At 28.1% G+C, this 18,145-nt stretch overlaps 1 protein-coding gene across 1 annotated transcript in view; it reads left to right on the top strand.

Moving 5' to 3' along the window:
* The window catches only part of LOC142323011 (TLC domain-containing protein 2-like), a 34,664-nt gene extending 32,055 nt beyond the window's left edge, over positions 1-2,609 (top strand). Inside the window, exon 6 of the mRNA XM_075362109.1 lies at positions 1,437-2,609. Coding sequence (XP_075218224.1) covers positions 1,437-1,579 — 143 coding nt within the window. The 3' untranslated portion in view covers positions 1,580-2,609. The remainder of the gene's footprint in view (positions 1-1,436) is intronic.
* The last annotated feature ends 15,536 nt before the right edge of the window (positions 2,610-18,145 follow it).

Raw genomic sequence — 18,145 nt, 5'->3', positions numbered from 1 at the left:
TAGTACAGGATTCAGTGGCTTCTTTAATAGTACGGGAGTCATTGCTTGATTATAATTAGTTTTGGAAAAATAAAAATAAAGGTTGTGGGTAAGTGGCGTTCTGCATAGCAGACTAGTTTGTAGCACACAGTTCTGTACAGTCAGGATCTGAATCAATTCTGTACAGAATCCTGTATTACAGTCAATGTGTAATAAAAAACAAAAGCTTTTAATTTTTCAATTAAGTCTATAATATCTTTTAGTTGAATAAATAATTGTTTTTTATTTATATTTATTATTTATTTTCCATGCTTTCTGTTGTTATGAATATTGTCACAACCAAGCTGTTTATGAAAACAAATGCTTCAACAATACGTTCTTTGTGTATATATGTTCTGTCGCATAATTGTATTATAATGTTCTGGTGCATTATATGGATTGCTGATTCATATAAATGGAAATTTACAAATTTGAGAACAGTTTTACAATATTTGTAAAAAAAATGCATTACTTTGGATTATGACAACCTATAAATGCTAGTAGTAAGTGGACTATATCTTTTCAGTATTTTAAAAATGATGTCAGTTAGCTGTCCATTGATTTTGGGCAGTACAGTAAAATATCGTGATCAGTGACAGTTCCTTGATAGGTAGACAGTGTTTCCTATCCATACCCTTTTTTTATTTTATATCTCTTAGTTCTTAGGATAGGTAATACAGTTGTTTTGTCATTATGCACCATGTTAACACGTATTAGCTGACTTTTTACACTTTTTAAATCATACTCAAAAATGGGATAATCCTGCTTGTAGGATATTGTCAAGAAACTCTTCTTCTTCAGGGTTTGGGTAAAAAGCTGACTATTAGCTGAAATGAGTTTTGAATAAAAGAAAAATAGGCCTTTTACTCCTAAAATTTAGAATTAAAATTTTGTAATCATAGTTACACTAAACTAGTTAAAATAATAGGATTAAATCTATTAATAAGCATGAACAATGAACATTTTGGGTTAAAATCAAGACACTATTGGAAGAATTTAGTAACATCCACTGAGGTTGTATGTAGCCTCTCTGAAAAGTTTTATTAATGATACCTAAATGTTGGTAGAACTCATTGGGGATTGAAGTAATAATTGATGTCAAATTCCTTACATTCTATGTACAATGTCAAGGAGAGAAAGTTGTTTGAATATTGTACTGTAACATTATTGTACAGTCTAAATTTGTTTGAATTAGTGTCTGTTATTATCATTATTTAAATTAAATTTTATAACCATTTTTAATATAAAACCTTGAAATAATTTTTCACTAAATCTACTTTTAGGAAATAGTCCTTGTATCCTTAAATCATATTAATATCATTTAGAAAATTCATAACAGAGACTATTTTAAAGAAATATGTATGTGTTTATTCATATAACTGCATTTTTGTTCTGTTTTTTGTTTTATTTTGTTTTAGCTTTAGGTGTTATTATGATACTGAATATTGGTTTACTTTTACGTATATTAAGATCTGATTTTCAACAGTGTCGTCCCAAATCATCATCATTGTCTTTGGATAGTAAAGGACAGTTAAATGCTGATCATGTTAAAACAAGATAGGCTCTAAAATTAATTAAGATTATAATTAATCTTTTTAACTTGTTGCACATAAAAAACAGTAAGTTAGGCTTCTTAATGTTATCAGCTTCAACGTGCTTTTTTCCATTAATACACTGTAATGTACAAGATATTTTTGTATTAGGAAGTAGCTTTTTTACTAAAATAGTTATTATTGTATAGAATGTTATTTGTGCAAATTCATGAACTATTCATTTTTTATGTGAAAATTTTGTTGCACTAGTGGTTGTAAGTATATTCAGTTCAATCATTAATTGTATTATCTGTTGTTGTATGTGTTTATCTATGCATATTTAATTAACTGAAGTAAATTTCATGTATGTTTTAAGTAATACTGAATTATTTTGTAAAGTTTAGAGTTTTTTCATAAATACTTTTTATTGTGGAATGAACCAAGTTTTATTTTTTTAAATTTATTCTTTTTGTTCAGCAAATTATAATTAAGAAGAATATTTACACTTTGGCAGATTTATAATGAAAGGCTCAATTAATGTACTTAAGGATCAATTTGTTGGGAGAGAGGGCAGTTTTTTTATAATTGGAAAATAAAAATGTTTAAGATCACAATTTGCCCTTATTACAAGCACTTTAGTAATTACTTCTTGCTCTTGCTAACTTAGGGTAAATCTGGTTCATCACTGAGCTGGAATTGGAATTGCTGTGTAGAACTGGAACTAGTATTTGGTGTAAATTTTCTTTATATTTCATGTAATTTTCAGGGAATACAAACATGCACACTATGCCCTTTGTTTAAAAGGGTGGATTCCAGCCAGTTCTCATTTCTGTAAACAAAAATAAAAAAAAGAGAAAGTTTTCTCAGATATGTAATCTGTTTCGTATAAAATACCAAAATTATACACCTTTTTTTAGAAGTAATAGCTGATTACAACTTAGTAAACTTATTACATAACTGGTAACACTCCGTTCATGCATACCTATTACCTAAAATGTGTTGATTTTGTGAAAATTGAATATTCTGATTTTGTTGGATATAATTGTTTTGAGCCAGAGATCCAGAATGGTCATTTTTTGCAAATTTTTTATTTACTTAAATTTTTTTATTAATCTTATTTATTATTCAGTTCTTTATCTGTTTTATGGTATGCACATGCAGAGTGATTGTGTGAAATACATTTTTATTAAAATAAGATTTTATATTTTTAATTCACTTAATTTGGTTATGGACATTTAATTACATTAAAAAATTGATATTTTTAAATATTTATCAAAATAATCATTCTGTGCTATTTGTAAATATTTAAAATTTTATTATGTAGTTCATGAAATTGAACAAATTGATACAATATTTTATTTCTTTCTTTTCTCTTTCAACTGTACAGTACAACTACTTAAATATATATATATAAATAATAATAGGTATATAGATTTTAACTTAGGTAGAAATATATTTAATATTTATTGTAGCTTGTATAAATTACTGTAATCTAAGTAAAATAATAGCAATAATGATTAATTTATGTTTACATTAACCCTTTAACAAAGTGTCTTAAAAGTATATGTTTATATAATTTACGATGTGTATTTTAAATTAATTCTTATTAATGGATATAGTCTTTTCCTATTTATTAGCTTATCTTCTTCTTCTTCTTAATAATAATATTTATAATTTAATTTTTGATTATTTTAAATATTATTAGTTTTGGTTATGTGATCTGAAATATTATTTTCGTATCTTTATTCTTGTTGTTGTTTAACATAATTTTTAGTTTGAAATATAGAATTAATAGTTTTGTTTGTATTGAACACTGATGCATTTCACCCAGTATTATTTGAAAGCATTTAGTTATTTAACTGTAGTATCACTTTTTTTTCTCCTTGACTAGTCCTTTAAGAAATTTGTGTTTTTTCAAACTTAGGTAGTTAATATATTTCGTGTTCTTCCATTCAAATGTAGGCTACTGAAGAATTTTATGAAAGGTAGATTGTATAACATATTTTTGACATTACCAAAATTATTTTTTATTATGCTTTTTGTTTACATTACTGTGGTTGATTAAAAGATTTAATTTCCTGCATTGGTTTTTAAAAAGGAATAGAATCATAGATTAATATCATAGAGTAAATTTAACTTAGGTTTGTACACACTTTGTAAAAGCAAAAGGATCAATTTAATTCCTAGCTGAAGATATCTTAAAAAAAAAAAAAAAATAGCTAAATAAAATGAAGTGCAGAATGTTCATAATTTTAATAGTTGGGCCAAAGATCACTGAATAAAGAAGATTTTTAAAGTAGTCTAGACATTCCAGAAAAAGAGTTCAATTTTCTGATATTAAAATTTCATATGTGAGAATGTTTAAATTGTTATTTTGAATTATGTTATTTTAAATACTATAAAAAGTACTTATGTTACTTTAAAAAGTAAACAGTTTAAATCAAATTATTTGTAGTATATTTTTCATTGTTCACTCATTGCAGTATAATATAATCTAAAAAAAAACTTTTGCAAACTAATTTTTATCGTCTAGCAGTCCAAAGCCCCCAACTATCCGGAACTGTCTGATCTATCCTTCACACTAATCAGTATATTTTTTATCTATCTAAAAACAAATTAGTGGCAACATATAAGTTTATATTTATTCATTACCTGACCACCATGGTAAAGTGGAAGCTTTTCCCTACCTGGTTTTAGTTCTGGGTTTAAATCCTGGTTAGGCTTGGCATATGGTAAAAATGTAATTCCTTATCATCATAAAGAAAACAAGAAGGAACTTTAATTTGGCATCAGCCTGTAGTTGTTAACAGTAGATAAATCCTGTAAGATATTATACAGCAACTTAGTTTTTTAATTTAAAAGTAAATCTCTCCTAAAATTGCTACAGTATGTGTAGAATTAATTATGTTATTAGAATAAGGAATATTTATATTTCTTTACTCTACTTTTATCTTGTCATTGAAAAATATCATTATCTAGCGTTAATTGTAATCATAAGTATTATTTTAATTAATTTATCTAACATTATTACCACTGTATCTAAATAATTATTATTAACAATAAAGATTATAATAAAAAATGATACCACCATATACAGTTCATAAAGAGTAAGAACACTTAGCTATTTGTCTGTAGTGCTTTCAGAGCTTATTACTTTTTACAAATTACACATAATATGAAATTAAAATATTATAAAATATTGTTAATTATTATTTGGAATGTAAATTAACATAAAATAGAGTAAATTATTAAAACATTCATGGAAAATGTCAAAAAATATATATTTTAATAATTTATTCTATTATAATACTTTTATTTTATATATTAATATTTTATTAATAATAATTGACAATATTTGTAATATTTTAATTTCATATTATGTGTAATTCTAAAAGGTAAAAAGTCTTGCTGATGATGGAGCTGTAAGCTCTGAAAACACTACAGACAAATAGGTAAGTGTTCTTACTCTTTATGAACTGTATCTGGTGCCGGCCTCTGTGGCATGATTTGTAGCGACTCGACCTTTCATTCGGAGGTCCTGGGTTTGAATCTCAGTCAGGCATGGCATTTTCACACGTGCTACAAATCATTCATCTCATCCTGTGAAGCAATATCTGGACCTGGACGTGGAGTTAAAAAAAAAAACAAAAAAAAAACTGTATCTAGTGGTGTAATTTTTTATTATAATTTTTGTTGTTAATAATAAGTATTATTTTATGTGCTGAATAGTTTGTCGTTTTATAATGATATTAGTATTATGTCATATCATCATCATTATTAACATCATTAGTCCAAGAACTAACCTTTATTGTGGAGGCCAATAGGACACAATATCATGCAGTATTCTTTTGAATAAATCTCTGCCCTTGTGTCAGTGACGCCACATAAACTTGCAGAGGTACAAGTTAATCATCATATGATGGTTGCCGCACTGCACTTGGTTATATGTTTTGCCAGTTCCCATATGCTTTCTATTGTTTGCACTTCTGTTTCAGGATCAGCAGAATTGTATTTACGTGTCATTGTTTTTTGTTTTTTTTAATTTGTGTTTTACAGTTGATTGTAGCCTTTTACATCATTGTGCCAGGTAGAATAAATTACCAAACAATAGGTAGGTAACAGTTGATCAGCCGACCTATTATCAACAGCCACCAAAAACTATCTACTTTCTCTACAAAAGCTCCCAAAAATGCACTGTTAGGAGTTTGATGGGGTACATGATTTTTACCTTTGGGAAAATCATAATCCTCTACTCTTACTTCATCAATCTCTACTCTAATACTGCTGATTTGAATTGGATTTTTCAACAAATAATCAGCTGTCACTTCATGTACATAATTAATTCTTCCAATCTATTGTTGTAGACAAATTAATTTCAAGTTCCTTTTTGCAAAATTTTATGGTGGTCAATTTTTGCCATCAGCAATGCATAAAAAACTATTTTGTAAAATGGCAGTTTTCATAAAACCTGGGTTCTGTCATAATTGAGGAGTTTGATAGAAGAATGGCTTATGTGCAAAAGTTTTGTTCTGAGAAAATATCAACAAAAATTGCTCTTAATTTATAAATTTATTTGTTTCGATTTGTAAGCTATTTCTTAACTTAATCAAAATTTGTACCTATTATTTTGTAAAATATGTAATAGAATTAATTTTTCTCAGTTGAAATAATGTGTATGGATTTTATAAAAACTTTCCACAGGGGCCCTTTTTCCATTAAAGTGATGTTCAGTGATCAAAATAACGCTTGGACAAATTTATACATCATTATTTATTGATTCCTTATACAAAATTGGAAAATAAACATCTAACTCATTATTACATATTTATAAAATTGAAAAATAATTGTATTTTTATTCACTTTCAATACCATCCTCAATACAATCATTAGAAATGTTCTTATCAGGGTTTAAAACTTTATGGATGTAATTTAGTTTTATTTATAAGCAAAAAATACATAAGCGGTCTAATATCTTCTATTTTTGCTGTCGTAAGTGTCCCTTGAGCATATGGTTAAAAATTTATTTTATCATTTACATTCCATGATATAAGAAATTGAAATGGCGCAGGTCCCACAATAGATTTATTTGTCTTGTGTGCCACTACTGTTCCACGAGTACTATACATAATTTTTACATATTTCTGAATTGAAAAAGTATCATTTTTAATTTTTTGTATTGTAAAAAATTATTTATAAAGACCAGATTATACAGGGAAAAAAATGAATTTAACTATTTGATTGTAGCCTTTACCGTCAAAAAATCAAGTAATACTGAACACAGTGCGTTTGCACCTTTTTTTTATTCATGTTCTTAGTAATGGTAAAATGTACTACTTTTATCATTATGAAGGTAAACATTGAACACAGACATCCACAATGATCTTTTGTAAAATCGGCTAGTATAGTTTTGTGGAAGTACATGGCTGTGGAAGATTTTGAGTGAAATCAAACTCTGTCACCAAAATATTATTCTTGTCAAGTCCTTGGGAAGAAGCAGTATATTCTTTTTTAATAAAATCATGTGCTTTAAACTTTTTAAGATGAGTGTTGTATTGTGCTTTTAAAGGATTCAATGGATCATTTTCTAACAAAACAGAAGTTTTTGAACAATAATCACTAACATCACTTTTTAGAAGTTCAAAAGAATAGCCTAATTTTTTTAAATACTTATAATAATTGGAATAGTATTTAATTTTAAGATTCTTCCCTGTTGTTTCATTGTAATAATTTCTTGATAATTTCAATGTAATTTGTTTCTTTAAATTATTGAAAAGTTGAGTTATATCGAGATTTTAAAAATATTTTCTTTTTGATTTTTCCAACCCCTAGTGAGATTCTTTGTGAGGGTTGTTAGCTAATGATTCTTATTTAAAATCGAGATATCCTGTTGGCTATCTCTCGTAATATATAACTCAGTTATGAGTGCCCTGTTTTTCAACAAAGCTCATGTTTTCAACAATTTTCTGCTGTATTATTCTGTGGTTTTATAAAAATTTCAAATAAATCTATTAGGAACCTTCTACAAACCTCATTATGCTTTCCTTCATGATCAAGATTATATTTTCAAACACACGTATGAGGATTTTTGTTTTCAACCTTACTTTGTTGAACATCTTTAATTTTTAAACATTTTGATAAATGTTCATTTTGTTGTATCCCACTAATTAAGAAAACTAACTGTAAATGTCACTTTTCATCTGGTTACTTATTTTTTGATGGCAGTTAGATTTACTGCAATTCATTTTCACATAAAGTTTAAACATTCTCATGAACTCATTTGCTGTATGTAACCTTTTAATCCAGCCTATACGTAATGCAGACGTGAAGAGCATACAACACAACTCAGTAAATGTTGTCGCTGCAAAGTTTTTAATAGATATAGAGAAATGATTAATGGTAGGCTTATAGAAGACATGGGGAAAACAAATAATGCTTTGTCAGAAAAAGGGCATTTAGTGTTTTAAGCCTCTTTTTTTATCAAACTCCTAAAATGTTTATGTTCATAGCATTGTAATTTTGCACAGCTCTATCTGTGACGATTATGCAATTGTAATACCATTTCATGATCATTACTACATTTTTATGGGTTATGCAAAACACCATGCTATCAAAAAAATTGATTGCTTCTTCCTCAGTTATAATACTTTCAACCAAACAAATTAAATTCATTCAAAATCTCGCCCGCACAGCTAATACAATGCAACTAACTGTCTACAATGTATGATAAGGTTGAATGGTTAAGTGAATCATATATATTTAGTAAGATGAGTTTAATATGATAGCTGCCATACCCTGTTTTTTTAATTGTGGGGGTTCACATCTTCATTGGAAAGATAATGCATCTTTTTTTATAAGTTATTTTATAGTCTTCCATTCTTAAGCTTGTCTTCCCTGTATATTGTCTGTATCTTGTCTTCTTTGTTTATAAGCTTGTCTTCCCTGTGTATCCTAAGTTACATAAACAGGTTGATTACAATTATTTCCTTCCTATTATTAATTAATCCATTTAATTATTTTTATATTGTTCCTATATTTACTCTAGGTTTGTTTTTCATTCATTTCATTTGATTGAATCACTTCAGTCTGTGGAAAAACCTATTTAAACAGACAGCAACGTTCTTTCTAATGTTAAGTGATATTTGTAATTGTACAAAAATTATATTTGGCTCATAATTAAACTATTATTGGTTGTTTAAAAAAGTGATAAATTTTTGGCTGGTATATATATTTTGATAGTCGGTATTTTGTTGTTCTATTTCATATATATAAACATGAAGCACAAATGTGCGGGTTGTATATTTTTATTACAAAAAATAAGTGTTGCATTTTAAAATTACACAAATATTCTTTTAAAATAGTTTCTGATGGATTGTTTTCAAAGTGTACCTAAATCAGAACTAATTGTGTACTATGGCTAATTAAAAACATAAACCATATGTAACAAATTCAGATAAGGTTGAATGGTTAAGTGAGTCATATATATTTGGTAAGATGAGTTTATTATGATATCTGCCATACCCTGTTTTTTTAATTGTGGGGGTTCACATCTTCATTGGAATGATAATGCATCTTTTTTTTATAAGTTGTTTTATAGTCTTCCATTCTTAAGTAAATGGTGTCTCATATGTTGCTAGTTTTATATATTTCTTCTTCTGTTGTGTAAATATTTTTTTCCTTAATTGAACTGAGATACTAGTTTTACAAGCTTATTTTTAAATGTCATTTAAATTTGTTTATAGTATCCTGTAAAACATTATTCATATAATACATTAAAACTATAGTAATATTTTCGAAAGAAGTGTCTTGAGTGTGGGGAGAACTCTGTAGGCTATGTTGTCATGTCTAACAGCACCTGTGTTCATAGACACACACTCAGCTACATCAGACAGTCAGAACCTTTCAAATAAAAAAGTTGATATTGTTATAGGCTGACCTTCCATCTCACATTTTAGTATGTTATCCCGAATCAATATGTCCTGGAAAACATCCATATTTTGAAATAATCCCTCATAATCTCATAGTAGACGTCAATTATGAGAGTGCAAAAAAATATTCGCTGTTAAATGAAACACATGTTACAGTAAATATTTTTTTAAACATTATGTTACCAAAATAGAGGCATATTGTAACAAAATATTTGCCTACATCTATTTGCTTCTTTTCATTTACAATAATTGTCCCAATACTTTATTTAATTATCAATACAATAATTTATTATTTATTTTTTATATATTCATTATTGTTTTTTAACATTTTTATTCATTTATTTATTACAATTTTATATCCTAAAAGAAACAAAACACCATATGAAAATAATTATGGAACCTTTTTAAAATTATTAAAAGGAAGAAACTGGTTGAGCAGTTTAGCTAGGGAGAAATTATTTATTTTCATCTTATTCAATTTTTGAATTATGCAGACTGCTTTGATATATATAGGTGTACCACATTACATTAAAAAAAAAAAATTAAATACAATTTTAATTGTTTTAGTCTAGAAGTGGTTCTTTACTATATATGTCAGTTGATTTTTTATTTTCATTCACTTCATTCACTTGAGCTGTCAGAAGATGAGTCATGACAGACATTCATCATTATTTGGTCTACTTCATTATCTAAGATTGGTTCTCTTTCCATCAGATGTTTTATTTCTTCACCCATGTGTTGCACACAGCTTTTCAACTCATTATCTGTTACTCTACTTATTCCTTCTTTTGTTAATATTTCCACTTCTGAAATTGTAAAACTTTTGTTATTCGCTGTTACATATCTTTTAACTTTGGACCACACGTTCTATGGGGTTGTAATGGCAATGGTTTGGTGGGAGTCAAAGTACTTTATGCCTGCTGATTCTGGCAAGTTCATTGATTACATAACTGCGTACATGTGGTGTATTCTTGGCAACAACTTTTAACATTGCTTCCTTGGTTAGTGTCTGATGCAACTTCAACCCCATGGCATTGCTGCCAGTCTACAATTTGGTCTTTATGACTTGTATTAGTCAGTGCCTTATCCACTTGTATGTTGAGGTAAGCAGCATTATCCATAACGATAATGCTGTTTGGGTGAATGTTAGGAAGGAGCTGTTCCTCTTATAATCTCTTGAATCTAGCATGATCCATTTCTTCATGATAGTCTCCTGTCTTTCTTGATGTAAAGAGAAGAAGAGCTTCGTTTATGAAACCACTGATGTCCCAGCATGGGAAAGAATTAGTCTTCCTCCTTTTCCAGTTGGTGCCGTACATGTTCCTTTAGTAGTGTTGTCTGCCCATCCCTTACTCAATGACTGGCCGGTATTCACACATGTTTCGTTAATCCAAACCACTTGTCAGTTTTTCAGTTCTTTAGAATTATGTAAACACATTGAAGATTTTTAATACTTGATTTTTTTTTTTTAGTCTAGTATTAACACAGAATTTTCTAGTAAAGTATTTATTTCATATTATTGATAGAATAATAATTATATAAAGTACTGTATTTAATATTCCGTATCTCATATCATTTTTTAAAAAAATAAAATTATATTTTTATATTTATGTCATACATAAATATATTTATTTTATTAGATCGACCAAAGTTCAGAATAAATAATATTTATAATAAATATTTATTCTGTACTTTGGTTGATGTAATAAAATAAGTAACTTAAACAAATAAATAAAATATTTAGTATGTGTGAAGGGTTAATGTAGCATTATATTTAATTATAATTGTAATAAATTATATTTTTATGTTTTATTGTTTGTGTATAAAATATATTTATATTATAATAATGTGAAAATATAAAATAAAAGAAAACAACACTACAAAGCACAACTTAAAAAAAAGAAGTAGTTTTGTTGTGTTTAAATATTAGTGAACTAATAAAAGTCCAGTTGTAGAAAATAATTTATAAGTTTTTAACATATATAATAGTTTCATTATTAAAGTGCAATGAAATTTTAATTCAGTACTGTTCTGTTATTAATTCTAACTATAATTTACTATTTTACTTATATAACTTCTTGCTAACAAATTTAAAAAGAATTAACTCGTGCTTTTTTCTTTCATATTACGAGGCTTGGCTGATAAATGTTACACATAAATGCATAGTATGGTAATAAAAAAGATACTGAAGTGAAATAAAAAACGAATAAAAGTACAATACCTTAGGTACAAAATGCAGTATTTATTTTTCAATATAATCCCCATTTACACTGATACACTTTTCCCAATGTGTGACAAGTTTTTGCATTCCGTCACTGAAAAATTCTGGCGGTCTTTCTCAGATCCAAGTGGCCACAGCTTCCTTCACCTCAGTGTTGGTGGTGTAATGACCTTTGAGATGAGGGAAGAAGTGGAAGTCACTTGGAGCCAATCCAGCAAGTATGGCGGATGAGAAATAGGCTCAAACTCCAGCTTGTGGAGAGCCTCTGTAGTGCGTGCGATGTGTGAGGACGCGCATTACCATGTTGCAAGATTATGGGTATGGTGGTCATTTGAACAGGACATACTCGTTGTCTGAGGTGTCGTAACGTCTCAGTGTACCGTTTGGAGTTCACAATCATTCTATGTTCCAGATACTTAGTCACATAAACATGTTTGGCATCCCAAAACACCATCAAAAGGAGTTTCTTCATCGAGGTTTGAGTTCTGAATTTTTTGGGTTTTGGCAATTCATAATATCTGCATGTATTTCCATTTCCATGCTTTGCCTTTTTTCTTCCGGATTGTAATGATGTACCTGACTCTCATCCCCGGTATTTACAATATTGAAAAAGAAGTTATTTCCTTTGGCACAATAGCACCGCAACATTCGACATGATGCTGCTTGAGTTCGTTCGTCAGTTTACGTGGTACCCATTATGCACAGATTTTACAGTAACCCAATTGCTCAATAATATGGCCTACTCGTTATTTAGATATGCCTAACTGAATAGCGATGCATTGTTGGTTGATTTGCCAGTCACTTTGAAGCAAATCATCCACCTCAATGTTTCTTGTCAGTCACAGAAACTGGTTGTCTGCTGCGAGGTGCGTCCTTCATTGTCGCTTTACGAGCTTCACATTCGCAAAATTTCAATGCCCACCTTTTCACAGTATTCCTGTCAACAGTTTCACTACCGTAAACCGCTCTTAAGTGATGAAAAATATTTGTAGGATTCACATTTTCTTCTGCTGTTAAAAATTCAATCACTGCGTGCTGTTTTAACCATGTTGATATATTGACTGTACTTGATGCCCGTATTGACCGTCCGATATTGACTATCCTATATTGACCATCCGATATTGATCGTCCATTTTAACTGCTACTAAAAACAAACTGGTAAACCGATTTCTATGGATTATTGCAGGTTTGTAGAGGGGGATTTTAGCTATCATGTGCTGTCATGCCCAACTTGATAGTACCTTTGTCTCCGTGTAGCACACTAGTGTGCAAAATTTATCAGCCAAGCCTTGTATCATCAGGAGAGTATGTGTAAAATGAATACACATTTAATATAGGTGTCTATTTTTTAGTGTTTAAAGTATAAATACATTAAGAATTTTGACAAAAACAATGCTAACAACATTTGTATTAAATTTTTTTATAAAAAACAGAATAAACAATTATCTCATGAATGTCTGATAGTGACTAAATAAGCGTGTTTAAATTGTAATTATATGATATGTTAATTTTGTTTTTAATTTGTTAGTAGAGGTTGACTGTTAATTATTAATGCTTATGGAAAATAACATTAAGTCAGTGTTTATCATTGGTGAAATTAAAACAGTAAGATCTCGCTTAACGTATTGTTCACATTCCCAGGAGTAATAGTTTAAAATTTATCGTACATAATTCCACTTTTTGGAGAATTTAAGTATTACATTATAATTTTGTTAAAAAAATTGTATTAATTATTTCATTGCTGATGTTGTGAGAGTGATAGCATTTTAGATTTTCATTAAGATTCCAGGTTCTAATCCCAGACAGGTTTGGCACTTGTTATTTGTTACAAAATTTCCTATCCATAGCTCTGTGCTTTGAGGTTGTATGATGAATTATCAGTATGTTTATTTTTTTCTACAAAACACAAACATTAGTTGAGTTTTATTTCACATTAATTATTTAGTAAAGTATTTCAAAATAACCTTCATAAATGTAGGATGTACATCGCTGGCCTGTTTGAAGCCCAATTGTTCTAACTGTTAGTTATAAATTTCCTTGGTGTTTTCCCCGGTACATAATTTAAAATTGCTACATCACATTTGCTATGATGGTTTGTCCATTTATTTTATTCCTCTAATGTAAATAACTTTTTTCAAAAAATATTTTTTTAAAGTTTTTTTTTATTGATCTGGCCCAAAGTAAAGATTGTTGGAAGAACTCAAGTAGATTTTTGTTCTTATTGTGGGCCTCGGTCCTGTCCACTCTGTGTTGTCATCTAACTTAACTTTTTCAGTCTAGTGTAATGTAGTGTTCTATATAGGCACTTTTAAATTGTAATATCATTCCTTTAAGTAAGCTGAGTGAAAACATTTATTCAAATAAATCATAAAATTGAATACCCTTGTCAGTGCTTACTGTACAGGTTTCTAGAAATGTTTGATCTGTATCTTTTATCGTGTATATAATTTATTCTTAAAGACTTAAAGAATTAAGGACTTTAAGAACTTATAAGTCTTTAAAGTCTTAAAGAATTTTTAATTATTGCAATGGCTCTTGTACTTTTCACATGTGATCATTATGTTTAGATTTTAGAATGCGGACTGTGTGTATAAGATGGTTTGTAGTTTATAAGCACTTAATTTTTTTATTAACATGGATATAGTTATTTGTCCAAAGGCCTGTTTGAACTTCTTCAGTACCACACATAAGCTTTTATATAAAGTTTAGAATTTATGGATGAGCTGAAATTAGCCAAGAATTATGAGATAATAGCCAATTCCTTACTTCTCGGGCATTAAATGATTGATTACTAATCTTGATGATTATATCAAGATTATTCATCAATAAAGGAGACATCAGTCTCCTTCTTAGAAGGAGACTGATGTTTAACTTGTATGGGTTTATAAGTGTTTCCTTAGAATTTTGTAATAATTGATGGATAATACTGTTGTTTGGACTCATAACTTTATGCAGTTATATACCACCTCCTGTCATTAAACATTTCATTGTTATAAGTTGTTTTTCAGAAAAAGAAAAAGATTATTGTAGGTTTCACTGGCATTGTCAATCATCATTATTATTATTACCTGATGTTCTGTGCCAGTTCCCTTACACCACTGCTGTCTCCATCCATTCCTGTCCCAAGCCTTCTTCATTTCCCTTGCAGTTTCCAATTGTCACCTTATCTGTTAACTTATCCTTCTTCCTTTTTTACGTTCTCCATTTTCTGACCCTTCCAATAGAATTGTTAAGATTTTCTAACCACATGTTGTAGCCAGTTTTCTTTTCTTTGGTGGACATCCCATGTAATTGTTTTCATTGAATCCTGTTCATTATTTCCTCATTCCTTTCTTTATCTATTTTGCTTTCCCCATTCTTTTCTATATCCACATCTCAAAAGCCTCAATTCAGTCCCTCTCCCTCCTCTTCATTGTCCATGCTTCACTTTCATACAAGACCTCCACACTTAGCATTTGGCTAACATCTTCCCTAACTCAGCCCAGACTTTTACTACATAAAAATTATTCTTACTGAATGCTTACTTTGCCATTACTATACTTCCTTTTATTTCCATTCCACTTTTCCAGTTTTCTTTCACCATAGCCCCCCAAATATCTATAATTTTTACTTTTTGTATCTTCTTTCACTTGTTCTTACCACTGAATCTTCTTCATTGTTTATTTCCATTACTTTTGATTTCCTGTACTTATTTTTATTCCATACTCTCTCATTCTTTCTCCAGAGCTGTTGTCTTTGAAAGCACATGTGTGACATCATTAGAATTACAGTAAGCAAACTTTATGGATCATATTTTTCATCCTCCTATACTATTTTCTTCTGTTTTTTCTAATATATTTTTTTTGAGTGTCAGCATCCTTACCAGACACCTTGACGTAGACCCACCCAGTCGATCATATTCTTACTTATTTTTTTTGCAACTGTTTGTGAGGTATATAATTTTTTATTATTTTGTGCTAATAAAATAAACATATATATATCATTGTTATATTTTTGTAAAATGTTTTGTATTTTTAAAATAACGTAAATATACAAAAAATTTAATTTTATTACTTTTTATATTGAAAAATTAATTTATTTTGTAGATAAAGAATATTTGTTCTTTCTTTAATAGTGTAGTTAAAAGAAAAATTGGGTGACTATTATATTTTTAAAGTTAGGGGTTTTTTATTTATTTTTATTTTTTTTATATATGATAGCTGTTAAAACTCTTATATATTTTTCTGTTCTTACTCAGTATTTTAAAAATAAATTGAATTATCTTATAGGTTATTTAATTAAAAAAGAATTATTTGAGTACATTATTCATTAGGAATTAGTATTGAAAAAACTAAATCATTTATAAAAGTGATATAATATTTTAACTAGAGCATAAATTATATTTATTTTTTTTATAATTTAATTAAATTAATAGTAAAAATTAATTTTATTTTTTTGTATAATCTAAAAATTCTTTTTCATATCTTGTAAGTAATTTTAATTTTAAATTTAATAATATTTACATAATGGTTTTTAACTTTTAATATTCTCTGTAAGTGTTAGAAAAAAAAACTGTTAAATTTCTGTTATAAAATTTCAGGTATAGTATTTCGATTAACTTAGGGGTGAAAAGATATTAGCTACTTTAACCCAAGGATTGGAAGTTTTGGGTCTAGCTATAACTAAGTTAATCAACTTAGATTTTTATTTTTGTCTTCATTGATTAGAGATTAAAGATTTTTTTGTTAGGTGTATTGCATATATATTTTTATTATTTCATTCCATACCTTTTGTTGTCTAAAACCTTCACAAATAAAAGAATAACATTAGCTCAACAAGTCTTACACCTTGTCTTTTTACAAATTGAATGGTTTTTTTTGTGTCTATATTATTAATATTATAGAATTTTCATTGTTAGAGCCTTATGATATTAATTTTTCTTTTGCAAATTAAAAATTTCAATAGTAAAATCTTTAAAAAAGCTACTAGAATGATAATTATTTTAAACAAATGATAAATTTCTCTTTTTCTGAAGTCTGTAAACCGTTATCATTTTAGTGCTTTTCATTAGATTCTTCTGTATGGAAAATACCATGAAAACATTGAAAACCTTTTAGGAAAATATTGTTCTTTAGTCCTTAAGATGCATTAGAAATTATTTGCATTATCATTATGTAGTTTTAAACTTATGTAAAAGCTACTTGATAAAGATTTCTGTACATTAAGGTCATAAAAACGTATATATATGTATGAACAAATAAAAAAGATCCTTCACAAACATTAACATTTGCAGAGTTGATTCATTGTTACAACTATTGAATTCTAACATTGCTGCATATATTTGTCCTTAATCTTGTGACTATTGTTAATATTATTATTTGAATTTGTTTGAGTTATCTAATTATAATATTTTGTTGATTTAAAATTTTATTCTCATCAGTGAATATATCGAAAACAGCAACTGCATTCTTTTATCACAATTTTATGTTGCTTTTTCAGTGGTTCATGGTCACAATTTATACCAAATGGAGAATACAAAAATTGTTTACTATGGTTTCATGTAAAATTTAAAATCCTTAAGTTATCAATACAATTAGAAAAAATGTTTAAAAGGAATGTAGATCTACATAAATGTATAATAAAAAGTATGCTCACCAAAGCAAATATATTGTGATTTTTGCAGCTTTATTACAGAAAGAATATAATTAAATCATTTTTTTAGATTATTAATTACAAGATTTAATTTATTTTTATATAATTACTGATGTATTATAAATTTTTCATTGTTTCTATTTTCTCTTTTGATAATGGTATACTGGATTAAAGATTGAAGATTAGATTATTGATTATTTTAATCAATAATCTAATTATTTTGATCATCAGATTATGATATTTTCTAAACTTCATCTATAGCACTAAATTCTTTATCTTTCATTCATAGGATTTTCTTTAAAAGCAAAAGTCTAACTTGGTTTCATCCAGCGACATGAGCCTCAGTTTACAAGGGTCATCCAGAATGTAAAAGCAGTTTTTGTTTGTAACAAATTTATTGTATTTATTTTAATTTTAATATTTGCATTATAGTGTATGTTTTTAAGCAGTATTTCACATAATCGGCTGCTGAGTTTAAGCACTTTTTAAATCGTGACATGCTGTAATTGTGATAAGCTGTAATCAAAGAAGTCTGCCACCAGTCCATTAAGTCACTCATGAACAGCTGTCTTGATGTTGTCTTCACTTTCATAGCGAAGCAGTCCCTGCCGAGAAACTTCTTCAGTTTCGTAGACATGTAGAAATTGCTTAGAGCAAAATCTGGATTGTACGGCAGATGTTCAAAAAATCCCATCCGAAAGCTTTGAGAAGTTCACAAGTTTTTTTGCAGGATATGGACATACATTGTTGTGAAGCAAACCAATGCTATAAATAAACAACACTATAAAATTCACGTGAATTTTCACAGGACGAACACC

The sequence above is a fragment of the Lycorma delicatula genome, chromosome 4, assembly GCF_047948215.1.
Source record: "Lycorma delicatula isolate Av1 chromosome 4, ASM4794821v1, whole genome shotgun sequence".
NCBI lineage: Eukaryota > Metazoa > Arthropoda > Insecta > Hemiptera > Fulgoridae > Lycorma > Lycorma delicatula.
Note: the sequence above shows the minus strand (reverse complement) of the source record. Positions and strands in the feature narration are given on the sequence as shown.